Source organism: Phyllostomus discolor, chromosome 2 (genome assembly GCF_004126475.2).
Source record: "Phyllostomus discolor isolate MPI-MPIP mPhyDis1 chromosome 2, mPhyDis1.pri.v3, whole genome shotgun sequence".
Taxonomy (NCBI): Eukaryota; Metazoa; Chordata; class Mammalia; order Chiroptera; family Phyllostomidae; genus Phyllostomus; species Phyllostomus discolor.
The window spans coordinates 45,995,471-46,021,948 of NC_040904.2; the positions used below are offsets into that span (position 1 = coordinate 45,995,471).

General features: G+C 44.1%; 1 protein-coding gene across 8 annotated transcripts in view; it reads right to left on the reverse strand.

Moving 5' to 3' along the window:
- The window catches only part of DGKG (diacylglycerol kinase gamma), a 191,869-nt gene that overhangs the window by 71,904 nt on the left and 93,487 nt on the right, over window positions 1–26,478 (reverse strand). For all 8 annotated transcript variants that reach the window (XR_004901302.1, XR_004901303.1, XR_004901305.1 and 5 more), the window contains one exon: window positions 20,188–20,252. Coding sequence is in view for 2 of the 8 variants with exons in the window: in XM_036017811.1 (XP_035873704.1) it covers window positions 20,188–20,252 (65 nt within the window). In the remaining 6 variants the exon portion in view is untranslated. The remainder of the gene's footprint in view (window positions 1–20,187; window positions 20,253–26,478) is intronic.

Sequence of the window (26,478 nt, forward strand, 5' to 3'; positions counted from 1 at the left end):
GGGCACTCGGTGACCCTCAGGCACAGAGCTGTGGATGGAAGAATCTTTTCTAAGAGGGGCAGTGGCCCTTTGGTACAAGGGAAAGTGAGCCTCCGTCAGTCAGGAAGGAGGCTTTATAAATAGCTGTTTTTGTTCTCTGAGCATGACTCTTGTGCCCGCTGTTCCTGCCAGTAGATTTGTCTTGGCTCAGTGTATTTCAGCTTCACGGAGCAAGGTATTCCCTGGCTCTTTTTTCATGCTGGGGACAAGTCTGGTGTTCATGGCACTCAGGAAAATCCAGGGTGGTGAATGGAGGGGTGGAGATCAGAAGTGGGTGAGCAGAAACATGGGAACAAAAAAGACAGGAGAGCTCAAGAAGGGGCTAAAGAAAACAAGAAGAAACAGAAAAGAGGGAGAAAGCTGCCAAGCATGTGCAATATTTTATAGTATAAATATGGGATCCTCTTACTAATCTATGAAGATATTTAAGTCATTTTCATGTGTGAAAAATTACCTGTGAAATCCAGACGACAGATCATTTGCCCTTAAAGGACTTGTGGGGTCTAGGGATTCCCAGGCAAGAGATCACAGGTCCCAAGGACTCTTCCAAAGTGTGAAAGGAGTCCAGGAGTTTCTGTCAACATTTTGTAGTGTTTGTGCATTTACTCATAATAAAGACTGCATAGGCTAGCTAGTGGGTTATTATTATTATTATTATTTTGATGTGGAATGGAATTAAATCAATTACCTCTTAGTAACCAGAGGCACTGATTGAATGGTAAGTGGATGTTATTGAATAATAAAAATGGGAAAATGAATTATTACCTAGAACAGCTTTATGGCTGACAGAAATCTTAATCAGTATGGTTCCCAAGGTGGAGGGTATAAGGAATGAATAAAAACAGTGCACTCTTTGATAGAACAAGGATGCTTGCAGAACGGCTACTCCACACCAGCTCTGGATGGGGGATCTCTTCTAAGGCATAACAGCCTTCTCATGGTACAGATTAGCAAACTGAGGCCAGTCCTTGATGATGCACTGGCTGGAATTCAAACCCCAGCTCCTGTTGCTAAGCCCCAGAGGCATCTGAGAGAAATGGAAAAGTCAGCCAGAGCCACAAAAGCTAGTGACTGCAAAGCTGGGCAATTCTCATTCTTGCCTGTGGGCTGGCTTGGCTCACAACTACTACTCCAGACATAGCCATGCCCCCCCAGATCCCAGCTCTAGGATGTGTGGCTCTGGCTGCTCAGGACCCCTTGGCACTCTTTGCCAAAGAGTACTTCTGGGCCTCCCTTCTGGTCTCTGGTCTCCACTCTTGCCCCAAAGTAACAAAGGGCCAAACCCACTGGCCAGAGCAGCCTCTCTACACCTTCAAAGATAAGTCTGGGTCCCAGGGAATCTATTTTCTCTGAACAGTGGCCCTTTTCTTCCGCACAAGACAGTTTGTGTTTGTTTCCGTGGACTACAGACATATTCGCCATTGGTAGGCACTCCCGAATTCTGCCTGGCACCTGACAATATCTCCTCCTAAGGGCAGGACTGCAACACAAAGCCTGCCACAGTCTGCAGTCAGATCCTCCGATAACACAGGGACACACATGTGTGTGTGTGTGTGAGCACACACGCCGGCCAAACGGGGCTTCTCTGAGACTGTCCCTCCACTGTCACCACACACGCTCACAGACCTTGCCTCTCTGAGACCGTGGTCTCTCTGGAACCCCACTGGAGAACGGCCGCAGTGATGTGAGTGCTGCCACATGGTCCTGCCACTTTGGGGGTGACCCTCAGGAGAGACAGCTGGTGAGGCAGCTAGGGTTTTCCTCTCCTGAGGGCCTGAGTCTCTAGAGTGTTTTTCCAGTTAGTATCTGTCCTTGCCAGGAGAAAATAGCTCCCTTCCCCCACCGAAAAAAAGAAAAAAAAATCTCAGCGTTTGGTGGCTTTTAGCAATCCTTTCTTCCTTTGAAGTTTTATTCATGGAACGAAAATCCCCTTCAGGCCGATTTGGCTGAGGCTTGAGGCCTCTGAATGAGCTTGCTCTCAGTTCTCAGAGAACAAAGTCAAACATAGGGACAGACTGAAACCCTGCTCCCGAGGGAAAGGGGGAGAGGCAGATGTGTGTCTCAGGTTCTCTAGTGACTGCTCAGCTGTTCTGTAGCTCTGTGACTCTGAACCGTGCCTCTCCAGCTTTCACACACCCCCCAGCCCAAGAAGGCGGGCACAGTTACAGCCCAGGTGGGTGAGGGCAGCTGCTTAGAATGTAAGCCCTGGACGAGCGCAGGCCACCTGGCTGGAACTGAGCTCCTGCTGATGAAGGCCACTTCCTGGGTCCTGGTCAAATAAGACCAGAAACTAGGAACTGCCTGGGACAAGCAGGGGCAAACACCAGAAGCAGGTCTATACCCTCACTTTACCATAATTCCCAGGTGGGCCCCGAAAGAAACAGCTAAGCTTTGCCCTTTCTCTCTGCTCCCTTCTGCCCCAGCCTGCCCCCACTGCTTTGAATCACTTATCCAGCGTTCTGTGTGTGTTGAAACTGCACTAGCTGCTTTACTAACCCAAGGCTCCCGCCATGGGCTCCTCATGTCTTCCTTCTGTGGTAGGTACTACGGTGGTCATTTTGTAGATGGGTTTGACATTGTTGCCTCTTGGCAAATGCAAAGCTAGATTGGAATGGTGTCATGGTGTCTGAGGAGGAGATACAGGCTGACTGAGCCTCCCTCACCTCGCTTCCTCCCACAACCGGCCTTTCTGAGTGTGAGGCAGAGTCCGAGATACGACAGGTTGGGTTACAAAAATTCCTTGGTTAAGCCACTTGTTTGTCACTCTGAGCACATTTCCCCATAGAAACAACGTTATGTTGACATTGGGTTCCTAGGCTAACCTACAAAAGCCAATTAACCCATCTCATATCCAGTGTCTGGTTTTGGAGACAGCTTGGTAGAGCTGAAGAAGCTCTAGTTAGAAGCCATAAAGGCTTGGGTTCAAGCCACAAGTCAGTCACGCACTTATTCTGTGGCTTTCAGCAAGTCATTTAGTCTCTATTCTTCAGTTTCTTCTTTGAATTGGGATAGCATTACCTGACTTGCAGGGGTTGTTAGGAATATTAACTGAGAATGACATGGTCACATGGTGTACACTCAGATAATGGTGCAATAGAACTCCACTGCTGTGTGTAAAACTGGCTTTGTGTCCTTATGGCTTCTGAGTTCCAGCTTGAAATACAAGTGGCATGTCTTTCCTGCTGAATTTGGATTGGAGAATCTTTGCTTTCCTCAGTTCCCTGGTGTGGGGGGGGCGGGAAACTGGGCAACTCTTCCGCCTTAAAATCCCTGGTGGCCACCCTGAATTCTGGGCTGGAGTTCTTCTTAGGATGGGCCAGGATGTGTCAGAGGAAAGTGAGAAGGAGCAGAGGTAGGAAGGGGAGTAAAGAACATAATGTAAGAGCGCATCAGATTTCTCCTTCTGCTATGGCAGAACTACAAGATGATCTGGTTACTTTCTCCTGAGTTTCCTGTGCCTCCCACACCATCAACCAGGTGAATGCCTCCTGGTCAGAATTAAATAGAGTAAGTAGTTCCCTCCTTGCTTCCTCTACCTTTTCAGTCATGAAATCATTAGCAAGGCAAGTCAACAATTCATTAGATGGGCAAGTGCCTGTGTAAATACCCTCTTGCCACCCCTATTTCATCTCCTTCCTATGCCAGTTTAAAAATTCTTAAATGGGAAAGCTCAGCCGGAGGCTCTCTGCCTGGGAAGACTGTAGTGTATACACTGCCAGCAAAATCCTTTCATGTTTCACCCTTTTGAAAAATCTCATCCATATGCTCTGGGCTTTGCTTCTGCTCTGACATTTGTGACTTCTTATACTTGTGTATACACTCCTAACACCCATTTCAGTGACTACGATCATGTGCACTTGTCACTGTCCCTGCCCCTCCCCCCACCCTGGTGTGACATTCTGCTGTGCGCTCAACCCCACCCTCTCTCTGCTATCATGCGTGTCTCCCCTGATGAACGCAACCCTTTCCCTTTGCTCCCTCTCTGTGCAGTGGGCAAACGTGTCCCTGCTGTGGCCATGACCCCCTGCTCCTCTCTACAGTTCCTCAGGAGAATGGCTTGGCACCTCTTCTGCTGGGTCTCTTATTTCTAGCTCACACCTGCTGTCCCTCTGTGGACTGTGATTTTAGAGTTTCATCTGAACATTCTACTTTATCCCCCTTAAATCTCATTCTAAAGCTCTTCCATTTGGTCCTCAGGCCTCTGACCACAAATATTCCTCTTGGTTTTTGTGACAAGCTTGCCAGGGGCCTGTCATTCCAGCATTGAAATTCATGGGCCAGAAGAATAGTCCTTCTCAGATCAGCTACAGGGCAGCTCTCTGTCCCCCCATGGCATGCCTATTTCTTCTAAAAGTACCACTCGTGGCTGAGGAAGAGGCTAAAGCATCGCCTCCATCCCACGCCCCTCAGTTTCCTAAGACACCAGAGTCACAGATATGAGCCAGGGTTCTCTGGTCATGTTACTTATTCTCACACCCACAGGCAGGAGGGAGATGGTGTATGGTTACACGTTTACGTGCATGCCTTTTCATCTCTGACGCAGGGGTTTCACCAGCATGAATTCAGCAAAATAGAGGTCTCACTAGATGCTCTGGGGTAGGTGGATTCTGCAGTCAAGTACATGTGGGTGCTTTATCCTGCTTTTGCATAGTCTCCATAGGTGAGAATCTATATTAAAGGCTCTACAATATAGTATAGAAAAGGAATATATTAAATTTGGAATTTCCCAGTGTATTTGATGATTGATCCTCTACCCTCCATCTTTCTGTGAATTTCCTTTTAACTTCTTGCGGAATTTACTTTAACCAATGCTACTTTAATAGGTATCCAAAGGAGACCACCTGGATAGCTACCTACGTAGGTTCTTATCAAACCTCACGAGGATCTTGTTAGCTGTCTGCTTTCCCTTCTGCAGGAGGTCCAAATTTATCCTCCTTGGGTACAGTCTCATGCTTCTATTTTTATTCTCCAAACAAGGATGGGGCATTTCCTATTTATTTCCATGTTACATTTGTTTAGTAGTCAGACTCAGACTTTGCTTTATGTTTCTCTTTGACTTTCTGAGTCCCTTTTCTTTCTGCATCATTTCTTTTACAACATCTAGGAACCCTTCAACAATGCAAATACATGGACCTCTTAAGTTTTCCTCAAGCCCGTTCATTCTCTCCTTTGGTAGGAGACCAGTTTCCATGTGCAGCACCAATAATTTGTGACCAAGGTCAAGCAAGGAAAATAGTAATTGGTCTCTATCACATCTCTAAGGGTATATATTTCCTGGGCATCAGTGTGACAGCATGGAGCCCCATGGATCTTTTGGGGCTTAGAAATGTGTTTATTTGACTTGCATATTAATTTTTAAAATGGGAAGATTTTATATACACATGGAGCCCAGTTTCTCTTGAGAAATCAAATCTGTTAATACTTGGTTGCTTTCTAACTTGGAAACAATTGGCTGGAGCTAAGTACTGGCTGCTTCCACTACACAGGGCGTATGTTCTCCACTTTGCTAGAGTCCCCACCACTCCTTAAAGCCTCATACCCACTCACTTCTTGTACTAACATTAACTCCCTGGCCTCGGCTGGCATTTGGACGTGTGACTTCTCACACAGTCTTTTGTAGTTTCCTCCAGGAATTGTCCTAGAAGTTCCCTCAAAAATGTCTCCCGCACCTCCTTCCCAGTCTGACCCTTTCCATGTGAGATGTTGGCACCTTTGGTTATGAGTCCTAATATGTATTTGATTTCAAGGTCTGGCCAGCTACAGCAGGGTAAAAGCTGAAGCCATTGACATTTGCAAAGATTACATGCACAGAAATAAAATATCATCCCAAGTCCACATTTTCTGGAGAAAAATATTTTCAGTTGTTCACTGTTCATAAGTCAGGTGCAACCTGGTTTTGTTAGCCATTTACCAGCCATGGAACACTGAGTAATGAACTTGTCCTTTAACTACTGGAGAAGTAGCTTAAGCTTACATTTACCTTTCCTTTGATATTTCCACTTTGCAAAATTGGATGGTTATTGTGAATATTAACATTATACTATCAAGTCTTGATTATTAAAGGACAAATTATCTTGTCCTCAAATCTCTGCCTTTTTAACCCATTGACTTAACTGTTGCCATTTCATTATTCTTTGGTGCACTCATCACCAGTTGAGTGGGGTGGGGAACGCAATTATAAGCACAAAATCACGAACGAGGCCATCAGCTCAAATCAGAGGGCAGCCTGATACATTGTCTTCACCCCAACCATGCACACGTCTGCAGATGCCCTGACTGTGAGCAGTCTCTACTTCTCTCCCTGCCCAGGTTCAGACACAAGGTAATACAGAAAAGGAAAGGGAGGACCTAATTAATTAGAATGCTCTGTGCGGGCAGTGCCAATAAAAGTTTTACTAAACTAACCGATTTGGGGTTTGTTTTATCATGACATTCCTAACACCTCTTGCCCTATGGTTACCCAAAGTTGGAGATTACAGACACACTTTTAGTTCATTGAGTTCAAAGGCAAGGCAGGGTACTTGGCTTGATTGGCACTTTGCAGTGCTCTCCAAAATGGCCCACTTTCAAGATTAAAGAAACTCTTCATTCAACAGAATAGAAAAGATCTTGTTACTGGACAATGAGGAATTTCAGTCTAAGTGTAGGTTCAATAAGCATGAATATTCAATATTTATGTAAGTCCCTGATGCCTTGGCAATTTGAGGGTATAAGTACATTCTTGGAATGAGGAGAGCCCCTCTTTCATTGAAGAGCATTAGGAGATCAGGAAAATGTTCTTTTAGTAAAATGTGGAGTGGTAAGGCTAAAGAAAAAATTAATCACTCCTACAATTTTCAAAATAGAGATTTGATGACCACTGCCTGACCCAGAGCGGTGTTTATAGAAGAAATACTTATACTGGAAAGGGAGCTAAAACCTAAAGTTCCCTCCAGAGCTCCGGCACTATGAGTTATTATTATAGTTAAGAATCACTATGCATTTAAATGGGAGATTCTGCAAGGTAGTCACATATATACTGTGGCATGTTCTTACAAATTCCTGCAGTAACAATAGCAATAATAATTGTAATTACTACAAATATTATAGTATTGTAATATTACAATAGTAATGAATAGCAAATCCATTTATTTATCTACTCTAGTCCTCATAAGCAGCTTGTGAGATAGTTGTAGTTTCCGTTCTTACACACCAGAAAATGAAGAATCAGAGAAGTGGGTAACTTTCCCAAAGGTACCAGCTAAGTAAGAGGCAGGGTGGGAGCTGAAACTCAGTTCTTCTGATTTTGAATGCAATGAAACCTGGGTGTTAGTTTCTGCACTTCACATAGGATGACACGACCTGTCACGTGAGTGGTAAGCATTTGCCCAGTGTTTCTTGAAAGACAGTTCACTTATTTCACTAAAGAGGGTTAGTGAGTATCCTGATAAGTCCAGAACAAGCAGCTTTCAAAATTTCCTTTGGCCAAATAATAATTGCATTAAGGTTTTCTTTAGTAAATATTGATTTAAATAAGGAATTAAGATTAATCATTTGAATGTTTCTTAAGAATATACTTACTCTTGTTTTTCAACTTCTTTTTAAACAAAATGTGTATATATGAACTGTTTCAGGAGAATACAGTGAAATGAATATGCTAATATCATCAGCTCTAACTGTAAAGATGGACTTTGTTGTATCACAAAATGCCATGAAGCAAAGGACAGTAATTCTTCAAAGTTATAATTAGTAAAGTATAACAGAGGGTTAAGGTTAATAAACTCTGATATTCTTTTCTCTGGAGCTAAAACAAACAAACAAACAAACAAACAAACAAAATGTCAAGCTAAGTTTAAAAGCCACCTAAGTCAACTTCTGCATGAAAGAATCTGAAATCATGGCACTGAGGAAAATGACATGTGAATTTTTTTCCAATATGGATATCTACCTCCACAACCAAATAACATGCTGAAGAGTTCAGGGTCTCTGTCCGACCTAACACCCTTCACTATTCTAACACTTCAGCAAGGTTCAGTATGTAATGGTCCCCATGTTTCTAGGAGCCTTGACATTTTGGCTGTGGAAATACTGTGAAGGAGAATTCATTCCTTCATTGATCTGTTCAAAAAGCATTTGTTGACTGGCTGGCTACCTCACTGCTCACTCACTCACCTATAGGGTGAATGGTAGATCCAAGATCTTGCCGTAGCCGACTCCTACATGCATTTCTACCTCACTTTGGAAGGGCTCTCCTTTCCTCTCATGTCCAGTATCCACTCAGCCCTTCTTCTGCCCTGTGCCCAGGCTGCATCCCTCCTAGCACACATCTGGTTTCTTCTGTCCTCAGTGAATTCCCATTTCTCTCTCAAGCTCACAATCATATGTGACCCTCTTTCTGAAGTCTAATATTACCCACTTTCTCAGGTGCTCCCACAACACAGTTGTTATGCATGTCCTCTTGTTAAAACAAAACTCACCATATAATGTTGTATTTCCTTCTTTTGTGAGGGTTTGCAGGAATGCTGGTGCTGTGGGTTGAATTGTGCCCTTCAAAATGTCATGTTGAAGTCCTAACCCTAGTACCTATGAATGTGATTGTATTTGCAAATAGAGTCTTTGTGGATATAATCAAGTTAAGATGAGATCATACTGGATTAGGGTAGGATGAGCCAAATCCAATGACTGATAACCTTAGAAGAGGAGGGAGATCTAGACAGAGAGACACAGGGGCACAGAAAGAGAAGGCCATGTGAAGACAGAGGCAGAGATTGGAGTGACGCAGCTACAAGTCAAGCAGTGCCAAGAATTGCTGGCAGCCACCAGAAGCAAGAAGAGAAGCATGGAATAGATTCTTCCTTAGAGTCTGGGAAGGACCCAACTCTGCTGACACCCTGGTTTCAGAACTGTAGCCTCCAGAACTGTGAAAGAATAAATTTCTGTTGTTTTAAGCCACCCAGTTTGTGGTAATTTGGTATGGCAGCCTTAGGAGCCTAATGCAGTTGATAGTAGCTTCTGTATAAGCTCATCTTCCCAGCTACGCACACGGGCTCCTGGAAATAGGGACTGTGGTAATCCGTATTTCCTCTCGGCCTTGACATGATGTTAACACAAACCAGATGCTCAACACGTCTGAGCTGAAGGAGGGAACATGCTCAGCACCTCCCTTCTGGTTTTAGTCAGTGGATCCCTCCAAAAAGGATTCAGACCTTTCTGAGTGAGCAAGTTTATGAACGAGGTGGAGAGATAAAGTTTAGCTTCAGAACAATGATTTATAGAAGACAAAGAGGAAAAGAATCAAAGTGGGAGAAAATGTATTAAAAATCTTGTAGGTGGGTTCAAAGAGAAAGTGGAGCCAGGGCTGGGCTGGTCAGGAAGGGAGTGTTCAGAATACTTTGGACTGCATTTTGAAGCGAGTTCGAGTCATAGGTGATGGTTAGGTCCCAGGAGGAGATGTCTGAGGAGCTAAGGGAATGTGTGGGGAAGGCAAGCAAATGATAAGACAGGACTGATGTTTGAGGAGAAAACTTGTTTGTTTTTGTTTTTGTTTTTAAATCCTGGGATATGTTTATTGATTTTGGAGAGAGTAGAAAAGGGGGAGGGGAGAGAGAAATATGTGAAAGAGAAACACCAATCAATTGGTTGCCTCTCACACACTCCCCCACTGGGAATGAAACCTGCAACCTAGACTGGTGCTGACCGGGAATTGAACCCACAACCTTTTGGTATACGAGACGGTGCTCCAACCAACTGAGTCACTTGGCCAGGGCAAGGAGAAAAATTTTCTAAAGGGCCCTGAATGCAAGCAAAGCAGGTGAGTTTAAATTTTATACAGTGGGGTGTGGGCTGGGGCAGCAGCTTCCTGTGTGGCAGCAGGAGGACAAAAACACGGGCAGCTCCAGGTAACGTGGGCCTGAGTGGGAAGAGCATCCAGTGGGCCAGGAGCTGCTGGGGAAATCCTGAGGAGGGGACATCTTGGGGACCATTTGGGAACTGAGGAACAAAGGAGCTGAGAGTTTTCTTAGTGGACATCCCAGTCAACGGCAGGTGGGGGGCAGAGGGCTCTCATTTGTTGGGGGCAATGAGCTCACTCGTGGGCTCAGAGAAGACAATGTGTTTGTCATCCCAGCTGAGTGAAGCTGCCTTCTGTTTTTAGAAGCCTTTGAAAGACATTCCACAACTTCTCTCCAAAACTCACTTTGGCCTTGAACATGCCTTCAGTGAGCCAAGAGATTCTTTCTACCATCCCCCAAGAGAAGCACATTCCTCACTTGAGAAGTATATTTCCCTCCCCTTAAACATTCCTGAGCCAAGAAGACGAGTAAGGAGGTGTGGTCACCATGTTCTGTTGTGAATCCTTCACACACTTAAGGCCCATTCCCAGTACATTTTCTGCTGCTGTCCACCAAAAATGCTTCTTGTTTATTTAAAGTTTTTTCATGGGTCCTGTTAATTGTCTTGTGGTTCTTGCTTAGTTTCCTTCTTGGTTGCTTCTTTGGTTGTGGGGTTTCAAACTGGGTAATCAGAGAGGCAGGGAAGTGTAGCAAGATGTATGCAGTCAGGCAGACCTAAGTTTGAATAGCAGCTCCCCTGTTAACTAGTTATATGTTTTTGAGCAAGTTGCACAATCTCCTGAGCCTCAATTTTCTAATCTGTAAAATGGATCAATAATCTTTATCTCATACCTAGAGAGTTATGCCAATTAAAAATAATGTACATGAATTTCTCGCAAGCATTCAATAAATGATGGCTCCCATTGTTAGTCTGAGTTGGGGTGACGCTGATTACATTGGGAATACCACCTTTCTAAGCCCTTTGATAAATGCCCTGACAGTCACGTGTGCTTAAAAAACTGTACAGCTGCAAGTTCAGATGGCATCTGTTGCTGCCTCTGATGGTCACATAAAACACAAACTGGTCTTTTTCAGATATAGCAAAACTATGTACAGAACTGAGAACCCTGCTAAGAGAACTGAATCTTTTTGTTTGCTCTCCACAAAAGGAGAACTACATAACATCAAATAGTTATTTTGCTTGCAAAGGGACTTGAGTAATGATGTCTTTAAAACTCTCATATCAACAAACCAAAATCACTGGGATTTTTTTAATTGAAAAAGACTAATAAAACTCCCACTGAAGATCAACTCACTCTAATCAGCCCCTTTATATAATTTTCCTTTAATAAGTTGTAAGTGCTACTGTGTTAATCATATTTTAAGCCAATGTATACCGTGTAATCTCAAGTAAATAAAATTGTGCAGTGAAAGTGCTGAACAGAAATATGTTATCATGCTAAGAGTGTTTATTTCTTAGGGGAGCATATGATTTACTTTTCTACAACAAGCCTTAATGGTATAAAGAAAAGCTATTTAACAAATAGTAAAACAACCTTATACAAACATATTATCACCAATATTTAAAAAATATGTATATCAAGTAAGCTGCTGAAGTGCACCAAAACGGCAATATTGTGTTTCTGAGTGATGGGACTACGAGTTATTGGGTTTTTCTCACTCTAACTTTTTTGAACTTTACATGTGATTTAAAATGATATTACAATATACTGTTTAAATCACACTATAGGATATATTACTAAATTATATAATGATAAATGTATTGATACTTTATTGAAAAGACATTTTATCAAGATAAATGAAGAAAAAATGCCATATATTGCTACATTGATGACTCATAATGTGTGACCTACAGATATATTTGTCCCTCTTAGAAAATCACCAAATCCCAGAGTTTTAAGGGCTCTTTTGTCATCTAACATAACAATTATTTGATGTAGGATTGGCCTTTTTAATAATATTAATAATAATAGCTTGCACTAATGTGCCAGTTCCCTGTAATATGCACTTCAGATGCATTGTTTCATTGGATCTTTTAAAAATTCTATGAGGTCAGGTACTTGTGGTAGGCAGACTAATGTCCTAAGGATGTCCCAGTTCTAATCCCTGGAACCTGTAAATATGAATATGTTAGGTTACATGACAAGGGGCAATTAAGGTTGCAAATGGAATTTCAATGGGCAGTCAGCTGAATTTGAGATGGAGAGATTATCCTGGATTATCTGAGTGAGTCCAGTGTAACACCAGGGTCCTTTTTGGTAGAGGAGGGGGACAGAGAGAGAATGTAAGAGGGATACAATGTGAGAAAGTCCTGAGTGGTCATTGCTGGCTTTGAAGATGGGAGGGAGCCGCAAGCCAAGGAATGTGGGCAGCCTCTAGATGCAGGAAAAGGCAAGGGATGGATTCTCTCTCCCCTAGAGCCTCCAGAAAGAAATGCAGCCCTTGATGACACCTTGATTCTAGTCCAATGGGATCTATGTCAGACCTCTGACCTATAAAACTAATGTAATAAATGTGTACTTAAGTCACTAAGTTTGTGGTAATTTGTTACAGCAGCCTTAGGACACTAAAATAGTATTATATTCCAATTTTACCGGTGAGCAGACTGAAGGGTTAAAAGAGTAATTTGGTCAAGGCTACGCATGCGTGGTTAGGGACAACTCCAGCATGTGAATCCAGGTTGTCTGATGACAGAACCTGAGCTCATGGGCATCTGACCCCACGGGTGCCCCCAAATGATTGTCCAGCATCTTCCTTAGCACAAAGTGTGGAACCCCTCCCCAGTAGCTCCCTGTGCTTGAAGACAGTGCTAATTCATAAACTGACCTTATTTATTGGGGGCTCAAATTGGTCTACCCAGTCATTTTTTCCATTTGACTAATCATACAAAAATAACCTAATTCCTCCTTCCTATGAAACACTTTAAAGATATCTGAGTCCAATAATCACTTCTCCCCAAGTCTTCTCTTCTTTGGGTGAAACAATCCCAAATTCAACCCTTCCTTGTAACACATGGTCCAAAGTTCCAGGACTTGACTGACCTCTCCCTTCTGGAAAGCATCCAGACTGCCAACACCCATTGGAGGACCTAGCCAGTTCCTACCTTACTTTGAATTTGTGTATTTTGATTTTCCTCCATGAGGTTATCATGCTGACCTTAACCCTTCCGAACTGGATTCTATACTATATCTTGAGTTCTTTGATGGAAATATTTCTAGAGCTCAATCAATAAATAAATACTGATAACTTTTGAATTATCTGGCCTAAAAGACTTGAAAACATAGTTTATTTTCAAGTTTCTTCTGATATTATCACAAACTGATTCCACTTTTTGTTGACGCAAATCACACCTTTCTTGTTCTAGCCTGCAGGGGCTGGAAGGAAAGGCCTGTTAGGCTTCAGTAAGGAACTGTTTTGGTGAACGTGCAGCTTTGTAGGGAGACTTGTCACATCACAGTGGCCCGTGCGTACGTTCTGACATGGGTGGGGGAACCAGGCGGAAAATGAAGGAAATGTTAAGAATCGATGTGATTTTGTCATATTTAAAACATTTTGAATCTTTAGGACAGAGAGAACTGCACGTATTAAATATTAATAACTGCCTCCTAAAATCTTTGACCATCCACAGTTTTAAATGGTCCATGTTGCTGTTCCCTCATTTCTGCAAAAAACCAAGGGCTGACTATAAACAAATAAGATAGCCAAAAAGCAAAACAAAATGAAAACAAACAAACAGAAACAAAACCCTGGTCTTCTGCAGTTGCATAATGATGAGTGTCTGGTGAAAAAACATGAACCCATATTTCATTCATTTTGCTCTCTGTCTCTCTCAAGGAGGTGTGGGAAGGATGGGGGATAAAACATTTTTGTGGGCTGGTATATAAACGCTCAACTGAGCTGCTCTGTCAGAACTGACTGAGGAGTCAAAGGTATTTGACATGCATAAGGTTTGCATAAATATCTACAGGTGTAAGAATAGAAATACAAAATGCCACAATTTCATCTGGGGCTTTTCTGAATCCAAAATACTTAAAAAATAGTTTGCAACATTGAGGGAAACAGGTGCAGACAGTTTGGACCTCTTGGTGCCTAGGGCCAGTCTCTTGTGGGTGCCAAGTACAAAACGAGGAGAAGGAAAGCCCAGTTCAGGCCACAGAGTGCAGACTACAATGGTGAGGATTTTGACCCTGCTGTGCCTGCTGCTGTCGTGCTTTTATGCTTGGGGAAGTCAAACACCTGGGCTGTAACATAGGGCTACCTCACAGGGCTCCTGGAAAGAATAACTTAGAATGGTTTCCTTTTTTGGTTAAAAAAAATCTTATGTAATAGGTGATACATTTTATGCTGTAACTGCAGAACATACTGTAGGTATTCAAGAGAGGAGGCCCTTTTTTTGCTAGAATTGTATGATTTACAGAACATCTCTGTGTTCATCTAAAGTGGGAGAAGACAATAAGAAAAGGGCAGTCAAAGGGCAGGTATCTGACTGCCCAGGATCACTCACCTACCCACCAACTGGGCACTCCATGGCCCCCGCTGGTAGGCCCTAAGTACCCATGGTGCACACGGCACCTGCAATGCACTGCACCACCCCTTACTTACTCCTACCCTGTTCCTCCTGTTACCGTGTTGCCTAGGGTCTGTGCCCCCCCCCCCCACCTCTGTCTAGCTTACAGTTGGCATTTGGACTTAAAATCTCTAGTGTTCAGACCCCAAAATTCTGCCTGTTGGACACCCATGGAGTCTGTGGAGGGAAAGTTCTCTACAGCTTCAGTTCTAGAGAATCTAACCCTGGCAGGCTAATTGGTGCCACCCCTAGAGAGGGGTCTGGGGATTCAATGTAACATAGTTGGTCTCCTCCAGCTTTTAGTTGTCCTCCAAACCTTCAGTTCAAGGGCCATGCAGTGAGGCAATGGCCCTATGATAACTGAATCCCACGCCATCAGAAGATCTTTTATTGTCGATGCTTCCTTGGTATCTAAGGCAATGCTTTCCTCATGCTTGCCATTCAACAATATTCAACGACAGATGTTTACTGAGAACCTACTAAGTGTCATGAACTTGCACATTATCTCATTCAATACTTATAGCAACTTTGTAAGATTTTCAGGGGAGGAAGCAAAGGATTAAAGAGATTAAGTAACTTGCCCAAGGTCACACTACTAGTAAGTGGCAGAGCCAAGTTTTGATGCCAACTTAGACCATACCCTGCTGCCTCATTCTATAAATATCTCTTCAGTGCTTAGTTATTTTCAAGACATGTTTCCCACCTCTTAAGAAATCAGGCTGCATTACCCCTCCTCATTCTCCGTGGCCTTGGCTCCAAGAAAGCTAACACTCTAGAGCCTGTTAATTACCCAAGGGCTTTTGGGAAAGGTGGTCAGCTTCTGGTTGGAATGAGTAGTGTTTCAGTCCCTTTGAAGGGACCAACCGGAGATATCTTGCTTCAGCCTAAACTGCTGAGGGACATATTCAAGTGGATGGCACTCAACAGGTTTGGAATAACACATTCCTCAAGTGCTCCTAGTTTCTGACCAACAACAAAAAAATTCTATAGTTAGACCTCTCTTTTTGGACACTTCTCTAACAGTGATAGTGGAATTAGGTAACTTCTGTGTATATATTACATACAAGCAAAACTCTTCATGGAGAGTTCATGGAGAAACGTCATGGGAGGCTGGTTCTTGGGTATCTGGAAGACTCGTGGCATCCTTGGCTCATCTGTGAATACTCAGAGCTGCCTGTGTGAGGGGCTGATAACCCCATTCCCCTCCTTGAAACCCTGTTTCTACCATTCTTTTACCTGCATTGCAAACTCCCCACTCTGAGCCCTGGCAAGTGTGTCTTTTTATTAGCTTTTCTCTTCCTGCCAGGGCCAGCTCATGGGTGTGAGATCTGTGTGGTCTCACTGGCCCAACACTTACAAGGGCCTTGGGCTTGGTTTGATGCTCTGTCGTCACCAACTTGAAATTATTAGAAATTTTTGAACAAGGGGCCCTACATTTTGCACTGAGCCATGAAATCATGTGGTTGGCAGGGAGGAGTCATTCCACACAAGTTAAGAGTGGCGGTCCCTGTTTACAACTCAGCAGGTACTTCCCCATGGTGGATGGGGAGGTAAGAGGTACACCCTCTTTAGCTTCAATTCTTTCATCTCTGAAATGGAGACAGTAGCACTTACTCTTGCTTGTTACTGTGAACCCTGAATGAGATCATGCATAATACATTCCTATCAGAATGTGCAATATATAATAGGTATTTGCTAGGTAAAATCCATGGAAGACAGAAGGTATAGTAAATAGTTTAAATGCTGGAGTTAGGAGCTGGGTTAGAATCATATCAGACTCACTGTGGTAATCATTCAACAATATATACAAATACCGAACCACTATGTTGTACATCAGAAACTAACATGATGTTATATGTCAATTATATCTTAGCTAAAAAAAGAATCACATCAGCCCTACTGCTTAAAAAGTTGTATACCCTCGGTTAGGTGACTTGGCTTCTCCCAGCCTTAGTTCCTTTACCTATAAAATGGAAATGCTAACATTCACCTTTTAGGGTTGTTTTGGGATTTCAATGGCTAATGTATTTTAAAAACTGAGTTTATCACCTGCTATCTAGTAGGAGCTCAAAAAGTAACAGTTCTTAGATTGGTTCCCTTATAACTCTATTTCTGCACTTATATGATACAACTTCCTGTATACTATATTACCTACTAAATGTAACCTCTTTGTATATGAAAATAATTTTGTGGAAAATTATTGAGGATTATTTTTCTTTCTTTGCTAGACTATGAATTCCTCAAAGAAAGGGACCATGTCTTATTTCCTCTTGTATCCTAGAACACTTTCTAATGTGCTAAATCTGTTGTATTAAATCTTTCTTCTGCTGTTTATGCCAACAATAAGATGATAATTTTCATAATTATCCTAAATTAGCAATTAATATTTAGCTTGTCAATGACTGGGAAGTAGAACGTATTAAAAATACATTCTCTGCCATCAAAGGCCTTTTTTTCTCCTTGACTTTCACACTCAGCTCATTTTCTTGCATCCCTGGGTCTAGTTCTTGCTCCATTTACAAAGCAATTCCATCAGGGAACGTAACTTAGTTTTGTGCAACCAACTACCTTCTCTGGCAACAACCCGTGTAGAGAGGCCACTGGGGGAAAGACTTTGCTGAAACCTCAATAGTTTGATGCCTGTTTGAATTCAAACATGCCACAGAACTGTGACTTTTAACCTTTTGAGGTTTATGGATCCCTCCAAGAACCTCTGGATAGTTACGGACATCCTCTCTAGGAAAGGAGATTCAGTATCTTGCATACAATGTCAATGTGTCCTCAGAGCTCCCACAGCTCTGGTGCCTCAGGTTAATTCTAATTCTTGTTAGAACAGCCTTGAAAACTCGATGAACTGTGTGAAAGACTGAAGTTTCCTGATAAATTCAGCCTCCACTAGTCACATTTCCATATTCAAAACACAGCAAAAACAGTTACCACTCCCTAGATGTAACCTCAGGGTTATCCCTGAGGGCCCAGCCCCTCAGCATTAATGGTAAGGGCTTCCAGCCAACCAGTGCCTACTTTTTGGAAAACCTAAATTCAGCAGAGTAAAAGGAAGCCTTGTTTGATAATATCGTTTACATTTCCAAATCCCTGGTATCAAGCTTTCTTCCTATCCCTGTGGCCCTTCCTAAGTTTAGCTGCTGGTGTAATGGGGTAACCATGGCAACAGCCACCTGCCTATTTAAAACTGTATCCAAAGCTAAATAAGGAAGCTTTGAGAAAATGGCTGCTCGCCTGCCTCTCAGTGGACAAATGGGGCACTCCTGGGTATTTTCAACATGAGCAAGCAGGGGGTACTCAAAGAAGCAGCATGAACTCAAAGTTCTTAATATAAAGTGTTCTGGGACCTTGTAAAATAGGGCCTACCTATACGCAACAGTTTCTTCACTTATTAGCAAGCACGTGGATTTATATACAAATCCCCATGACTGTTGTTCTAGGGGACCACACTACCTTGACCTCAACACCAGGTGGAGGTGAGGCACGAACCTGACTGCAAAGAGTGGTCTTGTTAATGGGAACTGGGAAGTAGGAAGGAAAAAGAGTCATCCAGAGTACGATGAATTTGGCCATACTTTGCACTGAAATGCATAATTACAACATTTTTTTCTAGCAGAGGTGTTTTTCTTTTTTCTTTTTTAAAGGATTTTATTTATTTATTTTTAGAGAAGGAAGGGAGGGAGAAAGAGAGAGAGAGAGACATCAATGTGCAGTTGCTGGGGGTCATGGCCTGCAACCCAGGCATGTACCCTGACTGGGAATCGAACCTGCGACACTTTGGTTCGCAGCCTGCGCTCAATCCACTGAGCTACGCCAGCCAGGGCTACAGAGGTGTTTTTCTAATTGTACTCAACCATGTGGATGATTGCTCTATTTATGTCATATGTTGACCTATGAATTTTTGGAATACAGAGCAATTTCTCCCTCCCTCTGCTCCCTTGCTTTCTACCAGCTGCAGAGGTTTTGCCTCTTTCTGAGCCAAGAGCACACACAACTGATCACACTGCACAGCTTGCTCTTTCCCGAGCACACTGCGTGCTTGCATTTCTTGGTGTCTTTGTGTACATTTGGTTCCTTCTCCTTGGGTTGCCCCTCTCTTTTTGTCAACTCAGAAAATATGTGGCTTTCTGTGTATTGGTTTGGGCATCTTTGTCATTGGAAAGCTCTTCACACCAAGTTCCATGCCCATTGGTCACCTGGATTCCCATCACTTAACACAAATCCCAGGCATTTCCACCTTCCAGTCTGTCTCCACCATTGGACTGAGAGCTGCTGACCGACCCCCGCCCCTCACGTCTATTCAAAACATCTCTGGAACAGCACCTGGTACAGGTAAGTGGTATGTGTTCAAAAGACATTCATTTTGAATGAATAAATAGAACCCATATGGATTTCACAAGCACACAGGATCTTAACAAGCACATGTTCATGAGCGTGTATACGGATACCTGTATGAAAAGAGGACCACAAAAGTCTGCAGCGGATGGGGTGTTTTTTAAAAGTGGTTTTGTAAATAAACATGAGAGTGAAAAAGATTGTGAGAAGATAATCGATTGACTTGTAAGTTTGTAACTACAGTAGGAGTGTTCTGTGAGTGTGCGTGACCTGTGTGTGGGTGTGAGAGCAACAGAATGCACATCCTGACACCAGTTCAGCGACCATCGGATCCTGCGGATCACTTTTCCTGGGGCCGAAAGAGCTTCATTATGTTCGGTTTCTGATCTCTAAAAATCTAATAACTTTCTTCTTCCTGGCTAACCTCTCAGGCTGTGGGGTCAGGGGAAAAGAGCAGGAATGGAAATGACGGAGCTTTTCGGGAGCTGAACTTCTAGTGAATGCTTCAGACTCGAGGTCCTCCGCATTAACAAGATCCTGCCGTCTAAACTCAGGCCCGTCAAGCTCAGTGTGAATCCTTCCCCATCTGACCGAGGGTAGAGTGGGACCCAGGGGTCATCTTGAAATGACACAACAAAGAGGAAAAGGAAAGGATGAAAATTAACTAACGTCATGAGAAAGGAAAGAGAAAAAGGTAACTTAATCCCAGGGACAGCTAACTACTCACTTCCTGCAAATTCCCTCCAGCCAGCAGGGAGGGTTTGGTTTTATTTGCAAACGATCTGTCGTTTTTCTCTCTCTTCTCCTGTTTGGACCTAACAAGCCTCACCCGAGGCAGGAGGCAGACGGCAGAGGCTGCGACCTGGCGGGCTGGGGTCTCGCTGCCTCTGCTGCCCTCTGCTGTCGGGGGAGGAGGAGGCGACGCCCTCCGTGTCCTCCGGCCCCCCTCCCCGGCTGCCGCCCCCTCCCCTTCGCGACCGAGAGAAGCTGAGGCCCTGCTATCCTGCTTGCTCTCTCCGCAGGAATCGCAGGGGCTGGGGCTGGGGGTGGGGGAACGGCGCATTTGGCGCATTTTGGGAAAGCGGCGGGCCCCAGGAAGGGTTCCACTTAGCGAAGAACTGACTCCACTCCCCTTGGCGGGCGCATCGCTCCATTCCTCCCACCCCCTGCTCCCTCCCTCTGCACAACGCTCTCTGGGAGGGGACGGGAGGCTAGGCGGCGGCAGTTTTCTGACATTGTTTCGTCTTGGAAATGGAAGCCCTCCTTCCGGCAACGTGGCAGGAAAGCGAAGTCCCTGGGCAGTCGGGCCAAGAACACTCCGGGGCTAGCAGGTGGAGGCCTCGGACTGGACCGCGGCGCTTCGCTGGGCGCCGGCAGCGCGTAGCGGCTGCCCCCCAAAGGCCCTCTTACCTGCTGTTGAATTTCTCAGGGTGTTTCTCTCTCATCACGTGGAACCGGTGTGCAATAGAAGCATCCTGGAAGGAGAAGAGACAGAAAGCAGATCCCTGGTTAGTTAGTGGTCATGACCGTGCAATGTGGAAGGAAGGGAAGCAAAGGTTCTCACTGGAGCCCCTCAACCTCTGAGAGCCCTCCTCACAAGGGAGGACAGGTCCAAGGTTAGGGCTAGTGGCATCCACGCTTGTAGACTCCTTGCAGTATTCGTCCTCTACCAGGCCAGAGCCCAGGGGGAGGGAAGGGGACGGCCGCGGCCCTTTGTTTGAGGAGAGAGGGGATCTGGATTTGGGAGCAGTGAGAACGCCAAAGCCCTTGTATGTCTGTGGGGGGAGGAGGGTTACTGAGGGCGAGCCTTTGGAAATGCCTTGTCATATTCACTTTTAGAAAAATGCTTTTTATTTTGGAGTATTTTAAAACAAGGAGTTGCAAAAAGAGTACAGTGAGTTCCTGCATCTCTTTCACCCAGCTCCCCCAGTGATAACTCCTTACATAACTACAACACATTGTCAAAACCAGAAAACTGACGTTTTCAAAGCATATGATATATTAACTCTTAATCACCCATAATAGTAGGAATAATTGGTAGCATTGGATAACATGCCTAGTAGAGAATAGAAAGTCTGTTTAAACTTCTGGCTTCTTCTTGATTGTTCCTGGAAACAGCTTGCTCCAAGGTCCAGGAGAGGCTCATTAGCACATTCTATGGGCACTCTGCTGTCCTCCCATTAGCACACCCCTTTGCTGCTTTCCTGGCCACCGTCTTCTCAGAACTCACAGTGCGGATGGCTCCTGGCTCCAGGCTTCTGGGTTCTCTATCCTGGGACCAGACCCTCTTTGCCCTGAGTCGGGTGTGTAGCCCACACTCTGTGTTGGGGCCATCTCGAGTTCTCATCATTGTTACCAGCATACTGTCTCCACAATGTCTATTTCTAGTACCAACCCTGCACTTCAAACCTAAAAATGAACTCATCTCTCTTCCTCAAACTTGGTCTTCTGCGCTAGTTAATGGTCTGATTTTCCAGCAGAAGAATGTGTAATGCCCCCTTATTCCTCAAGCCCCATGGTCCCATGCCAGCGCTTTAGGTGCAGGTGATGAACTTTAGAAACACACAGGCCAGTTGGGCTGGCGTGGGTGAGTGACAAACACAAGAGGGCTGATTCAGATTTGTTCTGGGGCGGGGGGAAAACCCAGAAACCCATTTACCGGAATATGCGGATAAAAGAGAACTGAAATTCCATACAGTGAATTCTCAGCTAGTGCATGTTAATTCTGTTTCTTAATGTGGAAACTCTACAAAATATTTTTTCTTGGAATTTTTTTTTTGACATAAGGAGGTATAGTGCGGTGAAGAAACATTTTTTGAGCATATGCTGTGTGTGATGAGCAAAACACAAGCTAATGGTGGGGACAGAAAGTCCAGAGGCAAGTTAGGGGGCAAAGAGGAGCTTCTGTAGTATGTACACTTGGCAGAGGAGGAAAGCCGGCCAGCAGCCAGCCTCCTACTGAAGAGTAGACAGGGCAAGGCAAGGATATGGGCTTATTTTGTGGTTGGCAAGTACTCTTTGCTGAAATCATGTCTTAGAAATTTCAAATTTAAACTCTAGTTATTGATTTAGATTTTAGTTTAAGCCACATGAGGCGTTGAAGGGCTTGGTTAGGTAGGCACCCCTGTGGACGCACGACGTGAGAGGCACACACCCCGGGGGCCTCTGTCGTCTGTCCCCAGAGCTGCCTGGGCAGTGCTCCTGGCAGCTGTGCTCCGTGCTGCCAGGCTGCGCCCACCTCCTTCTCCCTGAGCAAGTTTCAGTGAACACCCTGAACAAAATTCATGTGACATCTGTCAAATGCTTCTCTAGAATTCAAGAAAACATTCCATCTGCTTGTGTTCCTTTGAAGAACCAATTTTCTTCTGTCAGAAAAAAAAAGAAAGAAAAGAAAAGAGAAGAAAAAAGCAATCATACGTTGCCTGGCATGATTTGTACTTCATGACTCTCCCGCCCCCAGTGCTGCTTCGACTCCTGGCTGTTTTATTCTCTGGGATGTGTGCACAGGCCCCCTCCCCCTGCGTAGTTCCTTTATCCTTGGCTTTTCCTACCTAGGTTTTGCAAAACTGCTTTCACAAAGAGCAGCCTTTATAATATTATTAGTGAAGCAAGTGGGTCCTAATTTGACAATGTAATTCCTCAGTAAATGCGCAAAGTGGTGAAGGATAGTTGAGCAGTTCCCCTGCTGTTCACTCTTGAAAAGGCAATGCTGGTCCAGATCTGACCATGTTTCCCTCCCTGGGGGTTAAAAAGAGAGTCCAGATTCACTTTTACCCTCCGTTGGGCTTCTCTCTGTCAGGCACTGAGTGGGCTGTCCTTACATTTAGTAGTGATCTCATTTAAATTTTGGAAACCAGAGCTACAATGGGTCAAAGCCTTTTTTGGTAATCATTACAGCAAAATGGGACTTCTGTTCTGAAAAGAGTGGGGTGTTGATGGGAACTGTAAGCCTTGTGGATGCGATGATGGCATTTTTGAAGACATCATTTTCTCGGGTCCCCTCTGTGAAGTCTTGGGTGAAGAGATGACAGCAGTGAGGACACACGGCTACTCCTCTGCAAACTAAAAGTCCAGTTGCACAGTGGGACAAAATATTTCAGAACTCCTTCCAAACCTAGGCAGCAGTGTCCAGACTCTGGGCAGTTGGGATGTCTAGGCTAGTGATGTGTGGTAGAAATAAATGTACAGTTTTCTAGTAGCCACATTAAAAAAGTGAAAGGAGAGGACATTACCTTTAAAAATATATTTTAGTTAAGAAATCCTATCCTTGTAATATGTAATTAATATGAAAATTATAGCAATGTTTTAAATTCTTTCCTTCATATCACACGTTTGAAATTTAGTGTGTATTTTACACTTAGAGCGTCTCTCAGTTTAGACTAGCCCCATTTCAAGGACACAACAGTCACATGTAGCTAATGGCTACTATATTGGAAGATGCATTTCTAAGTCCCTTTGGCAATTTATGAAGATAAAAAGACAGAGAGAAGACAGTAAAACAGATTATTAGAAATTTGGATTGTCCTGAAAAATTATGGCAGATTGGGGAATTGAAAAGAGTATAGATAGACCTTTTGGTGAAGACCCCCTTCAGTGAGTCCCATTGTTTTGGTACCTTCATGGCTCTCACAGGTGATGGAGAAAAACCTGAGGCTGAGGGAGTCCAGAGGTTAAATTCCCTAATGGGCAGGAGGTCTATCACTGTGGAAACTGGGCTGGTGAAGTCTGATAAGTATAGTCTGTAAGGTGGAGAATGGTGCGCGGGGCAGTGTGGTGGCTGTGGCCTCTCCTTGGCCCCTGGGGTCCCCAAGCATCAAAATAGATTTCATTGAATCAAGGGATTAGCTGTTCACTCGTCCTGTCAAGGCTCAGTGGAAGCAGAGCCTTTGAGGCATTCAGAGTTACACATACCCGAGGAATTATTTTGCAGTCCTCAACTTCCTGTCACTGATACCTGGCCATTCTGACATTTCTGCAAATCCAAAAATAAAGAGCAGAGATGAGGAGGCCAGAGAAGTCAGAGGAAGTGGTGTCCTGAATGACTGTTTAAAATCTCTTGCCAATGGATGGAGTCAGAGGGACTGAGAAGGCCAACTATTTCAACTCTTCACTGAGGGGAGCTGGCATGTATGCGTGTAATGGGAATGTGGTGACAATGAGGCCACAGTCACTCCTTGGTTAGGCCAGAGTCCGCACTGTTTATCTCTCTATCTATTGAATGGGCTCTGTTGGTAACAAGGGGACCAGTGAACTATCAAGGCAAATTCCTTACCAACTACAGGCACCACAGGGTGGTCATTGTCATCACCTCTGTAAGGCAAGGTAGCAGACATTTGATATTAATAGATATTCCAGAGCCTTCAAAAGCTGCAAAGACTTCGCAAGTCTCTCTTTGCCAAAGAAGTGCGACTCTAATCATTGTAAGGAAGTAAAACCGTGGGTTGGTTTACATACCTACTTCTCCTCTTACAAAGTTTGGGAAATCAAATAGGGAGCAAGAGCTTCTGCAAATGTCAGCCCCAGATTTTGTTAGGGTTGTCTGTTGGCTACTTGTTTTCTCAAGAATTTCCCTTTCCAATTTTTAAAGAGCGAGCACACAAACCCTGCAAACATTGAGAGGAGTCTAAGGGCACACCAAGGAGATAAAAAACATCCTAGTTCCTCACCTCTTTGCAATGAAAATATTAAATATGTACGAGCTAAAGGTCTGTGGGGGGAAATTATAAGGAAAGATACTGTGAAGTTCTTGATAATTTGAAAGATGAATAGATTGCATTATTATAAGTCAGCCTAGGGAAAATAAATATCTTGACCACTGAGTAGGATGGAGGATCTGTTTGTATGCATTTCCCAGGGGAACGATTAGTTGGTCTTCTTCCCTCCCTTCCCAGTTATTTGCAAGAATGAATTAAAACCACGATCAGCGTTGGCTCTTGGGATTAAGCTTGGTTATCTAGTAGAGGGGAGGTTGTCTATTTTCTTGTACTGTGTTCATTTGTTTGGTAAGCTAATACTAAGTGCTATTTTGTTTTTCTGTGTAGACACAGACAGGGGGTGTCAGGAATCATGTTGTTTGTGGCAGCCAGAGTGTAGGTGTGTTCAGAGAGAGGATTTGGGGGTGCAGCCCCTGAAGGCAGCTGTGACTGTCACCTGCCCCCAGAGGTTCATGGCAGGCCACCCTGTCCAGCTGCTCAGCTTTCACTTTCAGCTGGTTGCTCATAGGTGCTGGTTTTCCCCACCTCTCTCTTTCTTCTCCTTGCTCTATCTCAGTTCTGGTTTCTGCTTCTGTGAAGAACCACTTCCTTTGACAATTCTCTGCTCGCATAGGCTATCTTCACTTACTGAAGACTTTGTAGGAACCATCTACATCAGAATTATCTCAGGGGCTTGTTAAAAATACAAATCCCCAGACGTTACCCAGACCAACTGAATCAGAGTACAAATTAGGATGGAATTCCATCAGGGGATGGAATTTGCATTCTGACAAGAGGCACAGGTAAGCTATCACACACTAAATTTTGAGTCATTCCCAGCACTCCCCCCAACTGCCCCCACCAAATGCAGCTGTGTCTGCTGGTGTGAAGGTGGAGGGGGTGTACAGAAGCTGCGGGGCTCGTGGCCCACAGCTCAGTGGGCTCCGGATCTCGACAGCAGGGGCTCCCGGCTCCACCACTCACCAGGGCAGACGTGTCTCTGTACCTTTCTAAGCTAAAGTTCCTTCTTACGAAATGTGAAAATACCTACGACAATACCTACCAACAGAAAAACTATGCCTGGTATGCAGTAGGTACCCAATAAATATTAGCAAGTTATATCCTAGTCATTACAGGCAAAAGACTCAAATTTTTGTGAAAGTGTCACGATGGAAAGCCCAAGCTCCAGAAGCCCCGTGAGTATGTCAGACACCTGTGATTTGTAGGAGGGGAAGACTGCATGTTCCCATTGGCGGAAGTGGAGCTCAGCAGGTGATCCAAAATAACAACAACAACAACAACAACAACAACAACAACAAGATGGGCCTTTGAGCCAAGAAGAGGAGGGAGGAGTCTGCCTAGGTCACTCACTGTCAAGGGGAGCTGGAAGAAACCTAGGGAAAGATGCCTCCGCCAGCTGAGACCAAGGGAGCTGGGGAGATAAATAAGATCAGGGCACAGAGACCCCTGAATTCACGCCTGGTCCAACACCGCCATCCTCTCAGAACCCGATTGTGGGCCTAGCAATGCCTCTCTCTTCTGTTTTAGTAACAGAAAAAGAGCACTGTATTAGGAGTCAGAAAATGAAGGCAAATCCCTTAATCTGTCTCTGTTTCCTCACCTATGAAGTGGCGATAATACTATCCTTCAGTGTAGTCGTTAGAATCATGAAAATATTGGCAAATATGGCAAAATTTAAATCTTACAAATGTAAGGTATTACCATGATTAATCCTTTCCTTTTCCATGGTTCTTCTAGTCTTATTAAAAAAACAAAACCTTTTCCTTAAACCTGCCCTTGCCTCAATATATTATCACTTCTTCTTCTTTCATGCTCTCTTTTTTTTAATAACCAGAATTGTCAAAAGAGGCACAGGTGAGGATGGGTGAGGAGGCAGGTATCACACAGTGTGGGTCCAGAGGGACTCAAGTGCACATGAAACCAGACAGCATCATTCCCCAGACAGGGACACAGAGCAAAGAGTGGCTGTAGAATGAGGTGCAGCACG